General features: G+C 46.9%; 1 protein-coding gene across 5 annotated transcripts in view; it reads left to right on the top strand.

Moving 5' to 3' along the window:
• Positions 1-15,578, top strand: part of NF2 (NF2, moesin-ezrin-radixin like (MERLIN) tumor suppressor) — a 94,481-nt gene that overhangs the window by 49,733 nt on the left and 29,170 nt on the right. For all 5 annotated transcript variants that reach the window (XM_084648987.1, XM_084648986.1, XM_084648985.1 and 2 more), the window contains exons 7-13: positions 1,624-1,699; positions 2,138-2,272; positions 4,627-4,701; positions 6,336-6,449; positions 10,341-10,463; positions 10,878-11,095; positions 12,862-12,967. In XM_084648987.1, the coding sequence (XP_084505113.1) occupies positions 1,624-1,699; positions 2,138-2,272; positions 4,627-4,701; positions 6,336-6,449; positions 10,341-10,463; positions 10,878-11,095; positions 12,862-12,967 (847 nt within the window). The remainder of the gene's footprint in view (positions 1-1,623; positions 1,700-2,137; positions 2,273-4,626; positions 4,702-6,335; positions 6,450-10,340; positions 10,464-10,877; positions 11,096-12,861; positions 12,968-15,578) is intronic.

Raw genomic sequence — 15,578 nt, 5'->3', positions numbered from 1 at the left:
TTTTTCTATATCACTATAAGGCACGTACATAGCAATATAGCTTATACCCCTTCCCCTACAGCAGAGGTACCCACATCTGGCCCGCAGGACCGTCCTGCCCAGTCCCTGAGCTCCTGGACAGGGAGGCTAGCCCCCGGCCCCTCCCCTGCTATCCTCCCTCCCCTGCAGCCTCAGCGCGTCGCACTGCCAGCGCTCTGGCCTGCCGCTCCTGCCAGGCAGCATGGGCAGTGTGGCTGGCTTTGGCGGGGCTGCGAGCTCCTGCTGATCTGAGCAACATGGTAAGGGGAGCGGGGGGTTTGGATAAAGGGCAGGGAGCAGGGGACGGTTGGATAGGCGTTGGAGTTCCGGTGGATGGGTCGGGGCAGACAGGAAGCAGGGGGAGATTGGATGGGGCGGAGGTTCGGGGGGGCGGGGGCACAGTCCAGGGATGGGGAACAGGGGTGGCTGGATAGGCATGGGAGTCCCGGGGGGGCCTGTCTGGGGCAGGGGTGTGGATAGGGGTCGGGGCAGTCAGGGGACAGGGAGTGGGGAGGGTGGGGTCCTGGGGGGCGGTTAGGGGTGGGGGTCCCAGGAGGGGGTGGTCAGGGGACAGGTAGCAGGGGGGGTTGGATGGGTCGGCGGTTTTGAGGGGGGCAGTAAGGGGGCAGGAAGTGGGAGGGGGCGGATAGGGAGTCGGGGGCCAGGCTGTTTGGGGAGGCACAGCATTCCCTACCCGGCCCTCCGTACAGTTTCGCAACGCCGATGTGGCCCTTGGGCCAAAAAGTTTGCCCACCCGTGCCCTACAGGAATAAGCTATACCAGCATACGCACCATTATATCAGTAGAACTGTAGCAAAGCAAGAGTGTTTCATAGAATCATAGAATATCAAGGTCGGAAGGGACCTCAGGAGGTCATCTAGTCCAACCTCCTGCTCAAAGCAGGACCAATCCCCAACTAAATCATGGTTTGTACCATTTTAGTTATGAGTATGGCTAATGTGGTACAATTTTGTATGTAGACAAGTCCTAAATGAGCAGTTGGAGAGAGCTTTTACCACTCCTAGTGCCCTCTGCTGGCCAGTCATAATAGTATGTTAATGGGATTCCAGTGGGAGGCTTTGGAATACCACTGCAGCAGGGCCATGCATGTGGTAGGGCATCACAGCACTCCTGCTGTTGACCCACTGAAATGATGGCTGAGATGGGAGTGATGTTCAGTGGGCAGGAGAGAGAAATAGGAGTCTAAGTGAGTGAAATCTCACAAATCCAATGATTCCTTGTACCTCAAGCTAGTATGCGTAGTTATACCCTTACTGGACAATACACTCCTCCTTGGGGATGAGCACAAAGCAAGAGAGATCTGAAACCATAGCCACATAAACTGAGTCTGTTCAGGGGATTGGGGTCGAGACAAGGCTTGAAACATTGCATCCTCTGTGCTGTTGTTAATAGACATTAGGATGCAGGTAAGCTGCAAACTGGGATTTTCTGGGGATCTTGATCGATCTTGCTGGTAAGCAGAGACTTGACCCTTGCAATAGAGAAGTCCTGGCTCGAGTGCACTGCATGCCTGTAAGGCTTAGAAGGTGTCTGTTTCCCCCTCTCTCTTCCTGTCTGTAACTTTGGCCTGTATTTACCTGACAGAGATGAAGCTGAAATGGAATATTTGAAGATCGCTCAGGACTTGGAGATGTATGGAGTAAACTACTTTGCGATTAGGGTGAGTTCAGAGTTTGGGTCATGTTTTCAAAGCATCTTGAGTCCATTGTGTTTCTGGGGCAGGGGAAGAGGTATGTGAGAGGAATAGTCCTCGCGTTAAAGGTCCCCTCACCAACTTGCCTTGAGATGACTGTGTGAAACTCAAAGCTGGCTGCACTCCTGCAGTATTTTACCTATGGGCGGGGAGAGGGGACGGGGAAGGCATTGGATAAGCTGCTGCCAGAAGCCTCCCAAGAGAATGAGTGAATGAATGAGTTACCACTGCAGTGCACGGTGCCTGGCGCTTGGGATGCAGGATCCCCTCTGGCATAGTTGGTGCTGCATCTCTGGTCAGGGCTGGATGAAACTAGTAGAATGTAACCATTTGTGTCAGATCCTCCTCAAATCTTCTGGCTTCAAATGGAAATGGTTTGTTTTGCTCTGTTCTTCCCTCCTGTAGAATAAGAAGGGCACCGAGCTGTTGCTTGGGGTTGATGCACTGGGGCTTCACATCTACGACCCAGAAAACAGGCTGACCCCCAAAATCTCTTTTCCGTGGAACGAGATTCGGAATATCTCTTACAGTGATAAGGAGGTAGGGCACCTTTATCCTATGTACAAATACCAATAGGAATGTAATAACAAATCAGAGGGACTTCTCTTCTCTCCCGCTTCACTTGCATTTGCTCTCACAGTCTCAGCCAAAGCTATCTCAGTCTTTCCTATAGAACCCTTCATTCCCAGGCTTTTGTATGGTTTTGAAAGCAAGTGTTCAAGAGCTCAGCCCAGGGGCTATTTTTTTTATTTGCTATTTTTAGAGCCCTCTGTTTAACTATTTTAAGAAGAAAATTACCCCTAGTGTGCTCAGCCCAGCCAGCTGAAAGCTCAGAAAATGAGAATCTTGTCTTACTGTGACTATGCCCTGGCATCGTGAAGTATAATTAAATGCATTCCTGGTAAGAAGAGCTTTTGGCTCTCACTGCTTCGTTATATTACTCTAAGCGTCCAAACTTCCAGAATGCCAGGCTCAGTGCAGCAGATTGAATCTTTTCTTAGGTGTCAAGTAGTGTAGGCCCAACATCTGTGGCTGATTTTGATTAAACTGTTTATGTGAATAGGAGTGGCTTCTTGAGTAGTTGTGATCCCAACACCGCTAAGACTAGGATAAGGAGGTAAAATTGGCTACAGAAAGTGAAAATGACCAATTCCCTGGGCAGTCTGAGGGAATTGCACAAAGGAAATTAGCTACATTCATGATAGGTAAACAAATTAGCTGTTTAGTTTCTGTTTTATTTTTAATTTAAACAGATATTTGATGAGGGCAAAAAGCAAACGATTCTCACTTCACTTGAGCTTTTGCTTGTTTTTCTTAAGTGATTCATGCACAATTTAATCCCCCCCCTTTGTTTAGGAATTAAAACGAAAGCTCTCCATAACTTAGAGCACCAGCCCAAGCACGGCAGGCTTTCTTCTCCTACGACTCTTTTCTGCCCACACCCAGGTCCGTGCAGCGAGAGCTCCCTGTTCATGCGTTATTCTAGGACTTTGCGGGCTGAAGCAGCTGCAAGTAGGCCTTGACGCAATAGACTGTAATAGATCTTTCTCCTGGAGGAGGCACTGTCATCTTCTATCATGTCAGTAATCCTTGACCTGCTTTAATCTTTATGCAGTCTTTTGTTAACTGTGAGTCCCCATCCATTCAGCTTATGATATGGGCCCCCAGCACCATGATCCTTGAACCCCCATCCCTGGCAGTACAACCAGTACTGTATGACCTGAAGCTGGAGTGGGCTGATTGTAGTTGGGAAGTACTTTGAATGCAGTAAGCACCAAGGAGGGGATGAAATTGTTTAGGGTGGCACAAGATTGTGTAAATACACTTAGGAGTAACAGGATAACATTTTAGACTGCAGAATAGTCTCCCAAGGGAAGTGGGACATAAGGCCTGTAACATAAAGTTAAGTTTGGCCAAAGTCCTGGAGAATAGACTGTATGGAGCAATCACATACTGGCTCTCAGGGTTGGGGGAGATAGGCTAGAGGCATGGATGGAATATAACTGGCTCGGAAGGATTAGATATGTAATTGGTAAATGTCAGTTTCACCACATACACACAAACCAATTAAAAACTATTTCCGTCGATGATGATCAAAATGTACAGATAGGCAAAGTAAGAATAATGCTGCTTGAGAACTTCTTAGTTTGATTTTAAGGATATTTATTTTGTATATTTTGCCATGTGCTGTTGACAATTTGTGTTTTAATGATCAGAAAGATAAAGATTTATAAATCTCAACATCTACTGAGATTAAATTATTATTGTCTGACCCCCTGTTTTCTGAACCTCCCGGTTTCCTGCAGCTGTGAAAATTTAAATTGATAAAGGTTGAAAATTTAAATTGATAAATGAATGTTCAAAGTTATAAAAAAAAATTAAAATCCAGTTCTGCCAACCCTAAATAGAACTGTTTCTTTCCATCTCTGCTTTCTATAATTAAGCACCAACCCACTGGGCAGTTCAAACTAGTTCTTCTACTCTGATGGGCCACAATTGTTTTTAATCCTCCCTGTTCCTAGTTCCCCATATCCTGCTAGACAGAAGCACCTTGCCTTTGGTTGTAAGGGTGGGTATACAACCCCATCCAAGACCTGTGAGCTGGTCATCAGAGAGCACTCGCTGAGCAGACAGGAATCACTCTCTCCTCTTGCAGCTTAAGGACATTGCTTCTGGGAGGCACTTGAGCTTTCCTGATGGGGGAACAGCAGTTCTTGATTGCTTTTTGATCCTAGCTGGCCTGCTTGGAAGGAAGCCATGAGGACTGCTCTCAGGCTTGTTTATCTGGCACTCCATTTACCTGCTCTTAGCCAGCATGCTGTGTAATTCTTCTGCTACCCTGTTTTGTTCTAGGCTCTGAGTTTGATAGCTTTTTTCTTTTTCTCTCCTTTCAGTTTACAATTAAGCCATTGGACAAAAAGATCGATGTCTTTAAATTCAATTCATCAAAGCTGCGTGTGAATAAGCTGGTAAGTTCGAAGGCACAGTGATTTTATTGTCTGTAGCTTGAGGAAGCTTCTGTAGGCAATGTGAGGGAATGTTCTTTAAGGGTTTTCCTTATTCACACATCTTGGCTACTGTCAGAGGTAGCACACTTGACTTGAGGGACTGCACATCTGATCCAATGTTTTGGATCCAATCAAGAATTTATAGCCTCTGAGAAAGGGTGGGGGGAAGAGTCAAGCTCCTTCATGGAATTTCTCCCCATCTCTTCCACTGATCTCTTTTTTTGAGCCTTCTGGTTACATCTGACCTGCGCTGTAAATACAAAATTCTTCTCATCTCCCTCGTTCCCCAAATGTCCTTTTTGCTTCTCCTGGGCTTCCCCTTGCTGCTCTGCTGATGTATTTCAGGATGATCACAGTGTCTAATAGAAAACACTAACTGGTCTGTGCTCACTCAGTACTCAGCCTCTATCGGGACACATCACTTGAGTTGTGACAAGTGGTTGTCTGAAGAGAAGAGACTAACTCATATCCATTGTATTCATGTACTTATGGCCATTTATGCAAGGTGGAAAAAAGTCACTCACTTTAGACATTATTGTCTGTTTTGACTGTAAAGTTTACAGCCAGAAAACCACGTAATAAATCTAGAGCCAGATTTTCAAAATTGGTCGGTAGCCAGCAGCGCTTCTTGAGGCATCCTGACTAGTGACCAGACTTTCAACAGCACTCTGCATCAGGAGAACAATAAGAGCTGCTGGCTCTTGAAAATCTGACCCAGAATCTGTAATACCTATTACTCAGCTGTACTCTCTAGAGGAGAGTACAGTATATTTTGGGTTCTTTTGGGGGTAGGCAGAGGGATTTCTGTCCTGACTCTGCCAACATAGTCTGCCCTGTACCTACTGTAGACTCAGGAAAGGTACTGTTACCTTACCAAGGCAGGGCCTAATCCTTGGGCCTTATACTTATTGTACTCTCCTCAGTCTCACACTGATGTAACTTCACTGTACTCTAGTCCTGATTTATGGCAGCACAAGTGAGGTCTGAATCAGGCCCTTAGAGATGAGTCTGAGGGAGACTGTAGTTTTCACCTACCCCTTAGCTTTTTCCTACCATTCTTCCCACCAACTCAGTTTCAGATCATTCTCCTCTGCCCCTAAGGGCTAGAATCAACTACATTGCTCCACAAGTCATGCAGCAGGCATGGCTGAAGGCCTCCAGCGAGGCTGTGGTTCTGCTCCAGACTGGTTGGTGTAAGTGGGTTGAATGCTGTGCATCGGGTAGCCTTTCTGTCTTTTCATCTCCCCTCCTTCCCGAGAGTGAAGATATGTTTCTTATGGTACCTCATCCCATAGTGCTCCTTTAACCTGGAGGGGCATTTTGATCCAGCTCATAGGAAAATGCACTGGGATTTAGAAGACCCGGGTTCCATTTCTGAGAGTAACTCACTTTACCTTTCTGTGCCTTGATTTCCCCATCTGTAGAATGGGGATAATGATACTTTGTAAAGTGCTTTCAGATCCATGGATGAAGGTGCTATATGAGCACTAAGTATTAATAACTCTGGTCTATGTGCTGGCAGTACAGATCATGTCATTTAAGTATGTATGTGTTAATTTCTTTCCTTTCTTTCCCCTTATTTTTGGCTGGAACAGATTCTTCAGCTTTGTATTGGAAACCACGATCTATTCATGAGGAGGAGGAAGGCAGACTCGTTGGAGGTCCAGCAGATGAAAGCACAAGCCAGGGAGGAGAAGGCCAGAAAGCAGGTGAGAGAGACCTTGTAATACAACCCAGATGTGAGCTAAAATCAGAAATATAAATATACCAGGAGGGAACAGAATAGCACAAAGCACCAGGTGTGCAAGGCAGGCCCTGCTGAGCAGCTCATCTAGTAGCCTGCCCCGTTACTACATGTAGTTCTTACACTTCGGTATGTGGGCTGATGGCAGAATGGCTGACAAGTCACCAGACTACAGGCTCGGAGGTATAAGTAGATGGGGAAAAGGATAACCTGTGCGCATGGTACATATGTTTGCATCCATCCCTACCTAGCCCTGTTGCAGGAAAGTTGTAGTGTCTTGGGGAAGTTGATTGTAATTAAGGCAGGAGTTGTGCTTTGCCATTGCTTTGTGCTCTCATTTCCTAATTAGATGGTGATGGAATGCATGCTGACATTTCAGGGCATGCAGCCTGCATGCTGATTTAGTCCTGGCCTCTATCCGTCATAGGTCAGGCGGCAGGAACAACACATCGCAGGCACCAGCTTGTAGCCAATGAGAATATATCAGCAAATTGGATTGTATGAATCATTGTTTTCTGTTCATAGACCTTTTCTACTCACTGAAACCCACACAGCTAATCTGAGTGCTGCTGCTTAGAATATAAATGTTTGTTTCTGGATAAGCCACTAGATAGCAGCAGTATCAGCAAGCTGTACCAAGAGACTTTAAACGCAGATGTACTGCTCTTGGATTCAGACATGTCTACTGGGATTTATTGCAAAGGATTGGGGGTTAGAACTGAGTACCTTGCCTCGCCTTCTACTATGCTCTGGAGTGCCATGCAGGAGACCTGTGTCCAGTTCTCCTTTCAAGGGCAGCACCCTCGTCTTTGGTTGGGAGGAGAGAATGCTTGCATCTAACCTCTGTGCCTCTGGCCAGTATAGGAATGGTGCTGGCAGACTAAAAGGAGCCCCAGGCAATCCTCCTTGAGGTTGAGGATGATGAGTAACCTGGAATATTTAGGAATTAGTGGGGAAGGGGGCAGCGTTTGGAATTTGATGGGCTCCTTGAGGGATATGGAGGATCTGTCTGAATGAAGCCAGGAAGAACTGAGAAGCCTTGGGTGACTGCCTGGTAGGGATTCAGGGGCTTGGGAAGAGTTACCAGGGAAGTGACCACCTGGCTCTGGAGGTGAGGGGTGGGTACATGTTTATCACTGACTTTGCGATGAAATGGGTAGAGCTTTTGCAAGTGGGGCCAGAGGAGGAGGAATAATACCTGGCTTATAGCTAGGTTTCAGAGTAACAGCCGTGTTAGTCTGTATTCGCAAAAAGAAAAGGAGTACTTGTGGCACCTTAGAGACTAACCAATTTATTAGAGCATAAGCTTTCGTGAGCTACAGCTCACTTCATCAGATGCATATCGTGGAAACTGCTGCAGACTTTATATATACACAGAGAATATGAACCAATACCTCCTCCCACCCCACTGTCCTGCTGGTAATAGCTTATCTAAAGTGATCATCAGGTGGGCCATTTCCAGCACAAATCCAGGTTTTCTCACCCTCCACCCCCCCCACACAAATTCACTCTCCTGCTCCTGAGTCTCCAGCAGGAGAGTGAATTTGTGTGTGGGGGGGTGGAGGGTGAGAAAACCTGGATTTGTGCTGGAAATGGCCCACCTGATGATCACTTTAGATAAGCTATTACCAGCAGGACAGTGGGGTGGGAGGAGGTATTGGTTCATATTCTCTGTGTATATATAAAGTCTGCAGCAGTTTCCACGATATGCATCTGATGAAGTGAGCTGTAGCTCACGAAAGCTTATGCTCTAATAAATTGGTTAGTCTCTAAGGTGCCACAAGTACTCCTTTTCTTTTTGGCTTATAGCTAGTGCTTTTAATCCATAGATCTCAAGGTGCTTTGCAGAGGAGGTCAGGCTCACGATCTCGTTTTACAGAGGGAAAGTGACTTGCCCTAGGCCACCCAGCAGGCGTGTTAATTAAACCCAGGTCACCTTAGGCACAGTCCAGTGCCCTCGCCACCAGGCTATATAAGAAATGTGGAGATTTGCCGCCTTCCCTTGGATTAACCCCCTTTATTGTATCTCGCTGCCTACACTCTAGGGTTACTGTGTGAACTGGCTCCGAGCAGTTTGCTCACATCATGAACCCTGAATGGGATCCTGATCATAACAAGTGGTGATTGATGAAGGGTACCTTTAGTAGAGAGAAGCACCACTGTAAAAGCAATGGGTGTCCTGCTTTCAGAACACAGCCAGTGCCTGAGGATAACAGGGAGATGGCTTGCTTCCTTGTTCGGCTCATTAAACTCAGTATGTGGCCTGAGTAATGCAGTGATCTATACGTGTAACCAAGGTACTGTATTTATAATGGGCCCATCACTGTGCGATCTGAGTACTAAGAGGTGGTGAATTGACTGGTTTTGCAGTTCCCTTCCACCGCTTGGTTAGCAAAGGGCACAAGTTGTACAGTGTGCAGCTGCTGCCTAAACTACTGACTGCCGGGTGCTTTCAGGGGTAGTACAGGTCCTGCACATTCTCCTGGGAGCAGGTGGAAGGGATTCCGCTAGATTAGGTTGTATCGGAGAGGACCTGACTGGCTCTTTCTCACGTGTACCGTGACTACTTGTACACGGTGAGAGGAGGTAGCTTGACGTGTATCGGAATCTTACTGTTGGTAAGCATACACTTTCTGGCCTACCCATTAAATGAATAGAATGGGGAAGAACTTCCAGTGCATTAGGTTTTAGCTGCTGTTGTATCTGATGGGAAAATAACAAAGGTCCCTGTTTGAATTTGTGGTTTACAGTGCTTGTCATCCTGGGATCACAGAGTGTTTCACACACATTAATAGGCCTGTCCCCTTTTGGTAGTGAAATATCACTAGTTGACAAATGGGTAAGTTGAAGCAGAAGGAGGAGATCATACTCATCCGAGTGCTCTCCGACCCGCAGACAATATTCCCATCCTGTCCGTGAAATGCACCATACCTAGGGAATTGTAACATGGTTGGTGGGAGGCCCCGTCCAGTGTAGGGCGAGTGTGTGCCGTCTCTCTTAGGGTTGTAGGTTAGACATAACCTTAGCCTGAGTCAATATACTTGCCGTTCTTAGCAGGGCAATGAGGCCTAAAGGCAAAAGTCAGTGTACTTGCCTCTAATAGCTGGGCAGTGCGGCCCAACGGCCAGTGTCAATAGTCTTGCCTCAGTTGGCAGGTCAGTAAGGCCTAGTGGCTAAAGTCCATAGGTTCGCTCCTCTTAGCAGGGCAGTAAGACCTAATGGCCAAAGTCAGTAAATTCATCTCTGGTAGCGAGGTAGTGAGGTCCAGTGGTCTCAGTCGGGAAGGGGGCCGCCACGCACAAAAAGGGGTCACCGGACCCCAGCCCAGGCCCCTGGTTGTGCCCGGAGTGCGGGCCACTGCATCAGCGTGGGGTTCAGACTGAAACATGCTGTATCAAAATTCAGGTTCACTAACCAGGCCACTATTTAGTTGCTCTTGGCTGCTTCCTATTATAGTTTCCGCTGCTGTGGTCTGGGCATCTCAGCTGTCTCCGGGTTCCCTAGCCTGCACTGTCCCCGACAACTCCGGACTCTGTGGGGCCTCTGAGGGTAGCTTGGCGTTTGCCTGGGTTTTGGTGTCTGACTCCCATGGCTTCGGGCTTCAGCTGATCCTTGGCTGGAACCGGTGGTGTCCTTCCTCCCTGGCAGTCAGAAGTACCTGAGCTGAGCTGCTCCCTTTTATACTAGTGCATTTGGAGCATGCTCAGTAGAGTTGAGAGGGTGTGGTTAACACAATGTAGTGTTAACCCTTCCCTGTCCAGTGTGGGGCGAGTGTGCCCCATCACAGGAATACACTGAACGTTGGTTATTCTAATATTTGTCATTTCCTTTCCTTCGTCTCCTCTTGTCTCCCTAGATGGAACGACAGCGGCTGGCTCGAGAGAAGCAGATGAGGGAAGAGGCAGAGCGAACAAGGGATGAGTTGGAGAGGAGGTTGTTGCAGTTAAAGGAGGAGGCGACAATGGCCAATGAGGCTCTGGTATGTCTTTATGGTGGTTGTTCTCCAGTCACTGGAGACGTTTGTGACTCCCTTTGCTGAAGTCAGCAGACATGCAGTGTGCATTCTGGGGCTATTCGTAAGCCCCGGCTGGTGAACAGTGATTAAAAAGACAGATGGGTCAGCTGAATGGTGTGGTGCAAGGGCCCTGCTATGACACCGTCTGAGTGGAGGATTAACTGGAGGCAGAGAGCCTGAGAGTATCAGAGTCTTGGTTGGGAGCTTATTGCACAGTGGCCAGAGCACTGCAAGGATTGTGGAAATGGGGAATTTGCGCACATGTGAGTCATAGTAAAAAGGTGGGGCAGGGGACTTAGGGTCCCTACCACAGGAATCTTGGACATGTCAGGGTGGGGCCTTGTGCATGCTGACACTGCTGTATATGTTGGTTCCCAGATGAGATCTGAAGAGACAGCAGACTTGCTGGCTGAAAAAGCCCAGATCACAGAAGAGGAAGCCAAGCTGCTGGCTCAGAAAGCAGCTGAGGCGGAGCAGGAGATGCAGCGGATCAAAGCCACGGCAATCCGGACAGAGGAAGAGAAACGGTTGATGGAACAGAAGGTCCTGGAGGCAGAGATGTTGGCGTTGAAGATGGCAGAAGAATCGGAGAGAAGGTCAGAGGGAGGAACCCTACACCTGCTTCCATGCTCCACTTTCCAGATCTGCCAGTGAGATTGACCAAGACAGTATACTGGGGTCACAACTTTATACAGGCCTTCCAAACGGTGTGCAGTGAGCCCTTGGTATCTCAGACACCTGTGAGGGCTAGTTGGCCACAAGACTGAGCTGTTTTCTTTCTTTAGGCAGCTGTGTTCGTCAAAAGTAGGCTTCTGCTGAATGGTAAACGAATGCTAATGTACATATTGGGCCTCCCTGATTTTCTTGTATTTGAGCCTGATGCGGAGAATTCTTATGAGAGAGATGCAATGAGGAGAGAGTGACTAGGAGAGGGACTTTCAGCTACTGGCTTCAGTGAGTGGCTGGAATATAGTCTTCCTTTCGAACTGCCCATAGGTCTCTTCTTCCCTGGCTCTTCTTGGAGCACTAACTAGAATGTGCAGACATTGGCTCAGATTATCTGAGCTGTAGGATCAGCCAGAGAAACACCTGCCGTATTCTCCAAAGTATTTGGCTCCATTAATTAATAACACTGGAGTTTTTTGCTTCTGGATATTAAACACAATTCATCACTCTCGCCCTTGCTCTGGCATTGCACTCCCAGATCTCTCGCCTTCCTGACTAGTCACGAGGCTTCTGTTGCATGTTGGGCCTGGGGACCCTTTGTGCCAGAGTCCCTGTTGTGTGTTATTCAGAGCCTATGGTATGCCAGAGCTCTTGTCACACGTTGCATTTCGTTAGTGGGTGAACTAACTTCCTCCCTGTTATCACTTATGAGTGCATTGGGCTTCAGCCCTCTCGCTTGTTCAATAGCTTTATCCCCAGCCATCCCTTCTCTATCTTGAGCTCCTTGTAAATTCTGATGGAGCAAAGAAGGCTTCCCTCTCTCTCTCTCGTCATCTTTCCTTTTGCTTTCTACCCAGGGAGTGTCCTCAGGAGCTGCCATACATCAAGGATAAATGGTAGTGTTAGAACCCTTTGGCCCTGAGATTGGCATGTTAAAGTCCATATAGGACTTTTTGGGCATTTTCTTCTGTTCCTTTTAGACAAACAACCCTCAATAGATGATTAATATTCAGAAGACCAAACCTTCTGCTCCCCAAGCCAAAGTTTCCTACTTCTGCTCTGATTTTGATCACTCACTGTATTCCCAAGTTGTCCTCCCAACTCCAGCAGCTTGACCTTATTGTCCAGGTGTCAGTCTTTTTGCAAATGCTAACACAACATCCAGATTTTAGCTCTTGCCCTTTTGTGATGTGGATCTCCTGCCGCTTCTTTGTATGGGTTCTCCACTGCCCTGTAGGCCTGAGACCTGATTAGCCCCTCTCCCACCCCATATTAAACAAGTCTTGGGTGAAACTCGAAGTTCACCACTAAAACTGGGGGGGAAAAACCCTTAAATTTAGGGTGTCCTAAATTGAGCGGGTAGCAGCCCCACCTGCAGTATCAGATCCTAGCTAGAAGGAGAAGACCTGGTAGGTCATCTAGCCGGTCTTCTCCATCCTTGGTAGTTCAGTGCAGATTTGTTTTCTTCAGTATTTGTCCAGTCTAGTTGGAAGGTCTCAAGTGATTGGGTTTCCACCATTTCCCTTTTGGAAATTATTCTTCAGCTTAATAGATCTCATTTCCGGATAAATCCCAATCCCCGCTACACCCACACTTTGGTGTTGCTCCATTTTCCCTTCTCTGACTTTCATCCCACTCCATTCCTTCCCTGTCCATCTCTGATTTAATATTTGTCATTGTTTGTTACTGTGCATAGGGCAAAGGAGGCTGATCAGCTAAAGCAGGATCTTCAGGAGGCTCGAGAGTCTGAGCGGAGAGCAAAGCAGAAGCTCTTGGAGATCACCAGCAAGTCATCCTACATGGTAAGAGTGTTTTGTATTTCAGCTCCATTTTTTTCCCAGGAAGAGGGCAGCATCCACTTGAGGGCTTTGAAAGAAGTTGGGCTGTTTTCCATAGTGCCACCTCCTCATCAGGGGGGTTATGAGACTACTTTGTTGTGGAACTCAGTAAGGGGAATTGCAAACTATTTCCTGTGCTCCTCAGCCAAGATCCTCAGATCTGGTGGTCTGCAGTTTAGCAGAGAACAGACTGCTTCACTCTGTCTCCCATCTACCCTTTTTCTTAATACAAGAACAATGTGGTACAAATGAAATTGAAAAGACAACAGATTTAAACTGAATAAAAATTGTGTTTTGTTAACACTGTGGAGACAAATATAAAGTATTGAGGCCAAGGGCTTAGTAGCATTCAAAATAGGATTAAACACTTGTGTGAATAAGGGCATCCTCTGTTTCCTTATATCAGATAAAAATTGATCAGAACCTATAAACATATGCTCCAGGGCATTAACCCAACCTCCCTGTGTTCAGGAAGAAACTTCCCCTGTGAGAGATTACTCTATAACTGCTAAAAGAAAAGGAGTACTTGTGGCACCTTAGAGACTAACCAATTTATTTGAGCATGAGCTTTCGTGAGCTACAGCTCACTTCATCGGATGCAACTGCTAATAACTGCTAGTAAGAGGATTGCACATCTTCCTTTGATGGATCTGGTACTGGTTGCCATTGAAGACCAAATACTGGGTTAAATGACAGTTGTTCTGATCCAGTCTGGCAATTCCTTTCCTCCTGGCTTTGCTTCTTTTGCTGTGAATCTTATTGGGACCTGTGAATGCCATCAAGTGATCTCTACCCTGCAGCATACACCTGGTGGCCTTGCTATCCATCCTGTTGTTTTAGTCCCAAGAGGTGGAAGATCGTAGCTTGAAGGGATGTGAATAGTTTCCACAGATACATCCCATCTTGAGCAATTACCAAACCTTTCACCATTTCAATTTTTCTTTGAAATGCCATCACCTCAAGTAAGTATTTAAACAAGCAGCATGAAGGTGGTTAGAAGTAAATGACTTCTCGTCCACATTTTCCAAAGCTATCTGCAAATGATCAGAAACTTTTAAGAGACTGAGGAGGAGTACTAGTGGCACCGTAGAGACTAACCAATTTATTTGAGCATAAACTTGCATCTGAAGAAGTGAGCAGTAGCTCACGAAAGCTTATGCTCAAATAAATTGGTTAGTCTCTAAGGTGTCACAAGTACTCCTTTTCTTTTTGTGAATACAGACTAACACAGCTGCTACTCTGAAACCTGTCATTATTTTAAGAGACTGCAATGATTAAATGTCTGATACTTCCAGACTTAGGGCCCCTCCACTGAGTGCTAGTTGCCTCTCTGCTTCATAAACCTACTCTTTGAACACAACTAACTTTTTACTACACTATGGACCAACAGGCTGCTGGAGTCCAATAACTCTAATAATGACTTTGTCGTACCCAGATGGTGGAGGATTGTGATTTGCAAGCCCAATGGTCATATCAGCCAAGTACCAACAGCTGTGAGGAGATTGCAGCTCCAAGCTCCCTCAAGCTGGTGGGTCTGTCCTTTGTTAAACCCACAAAGCAGAGACTAGTGAGTTCTCTCCTCTTCTGCACACAGGCCTCTGTCTCATTCTGTGCTAATTAGCAGCCAGCGTAGATCTATTTTGCCTATAGAATGGAAATATAATTAAGGGGAAGATTGTTGGACAGAATCAAGCTTCACTCCATCCCTCCAGCTGCATCTGTCCTAGAGGCATTGAATAGAGAATTGTTTTTCCTGCTGTGTTACGTTGCCTTCCTTCCACATCCCCTCCTTTCCTTAGAGGCAGGGGACCTTCTCCCACCAGAGCTCCCAGTATGGAGAAAGAAATGGAATGCCTCACTCTCCTCCTCAGTTACATTGCAGAGGTTCCCTGTGGATTTGCTGGTGCTCCTGCTTCTGCCCTTTGGGTTAACTCTGCAGGTACCAACACGTCACACCAGCTCAAAGGCTGCTATTTTCCAAGGTGCCAAATGTCAGTAGTATGCGAGTATGGCCATTGTAATTTCATAAGTACAGCAATACTTTGCTATGTACATATTTTTAAAGCTCTCTCTCCTGTCCTTCCGTTGCTGTGCCTGTCTGTTTTGTTTTTCCCATGCGGTCTCTCTCTTGCTGCGCTGCTCTGCTCTGCTGCATGTGTGTTCCAGGGCAGTCAAGTGATATGTACTGAAATCCTGTTCTTGCACATTGCTTCAGCGAGCTGGCTTCTGGTAAGTCCTCCTTCCCTGCCAGCATGCAGAGGGACCCAGCTGGGCAAGAGCCTTCAAAGAAAGAGAATAAGAACATAGTGGCTTAAGGGGGATCAGGAGATGTGTCCCTCAGGTGAATGGTAGCTCTGTCTAGTACACAGTACAGTACCCAGACTTCCTCTCTCTGTTAATCAGCCTGTCCCACTGAACATATTCATTCTTGTCTCATTCCTGTACTTTGGTTACGCAGTCCCTCAACTCCAGAGCCGGCAGGATCCAATACCTCTGTGCTGCCTAAGGAAGGAGAGGAGGAATCATAGAATATCAGGGTTGGAAAGGGCCTCAGGAGGTCATCTAGTCCCTCCCC

The sequence above is a fragment of the Lepidochelys olivacea genome, assembly GCF_965140295.1.
Source record: "Lepidochelys olivacea isolate rLepOli2 genome assembly, chromosome: 15".
NCBI lineage: Eukaryota > Metazoa > Chordata > Testudines > Cheloniidae > Lepidochelys > Lepidochelys olivacea.
The sequence above is the reverse complement of the archived record's forward strand: the minus strand, read 5'-3'. Positions and strand labels throughout refer to the sequence as shown.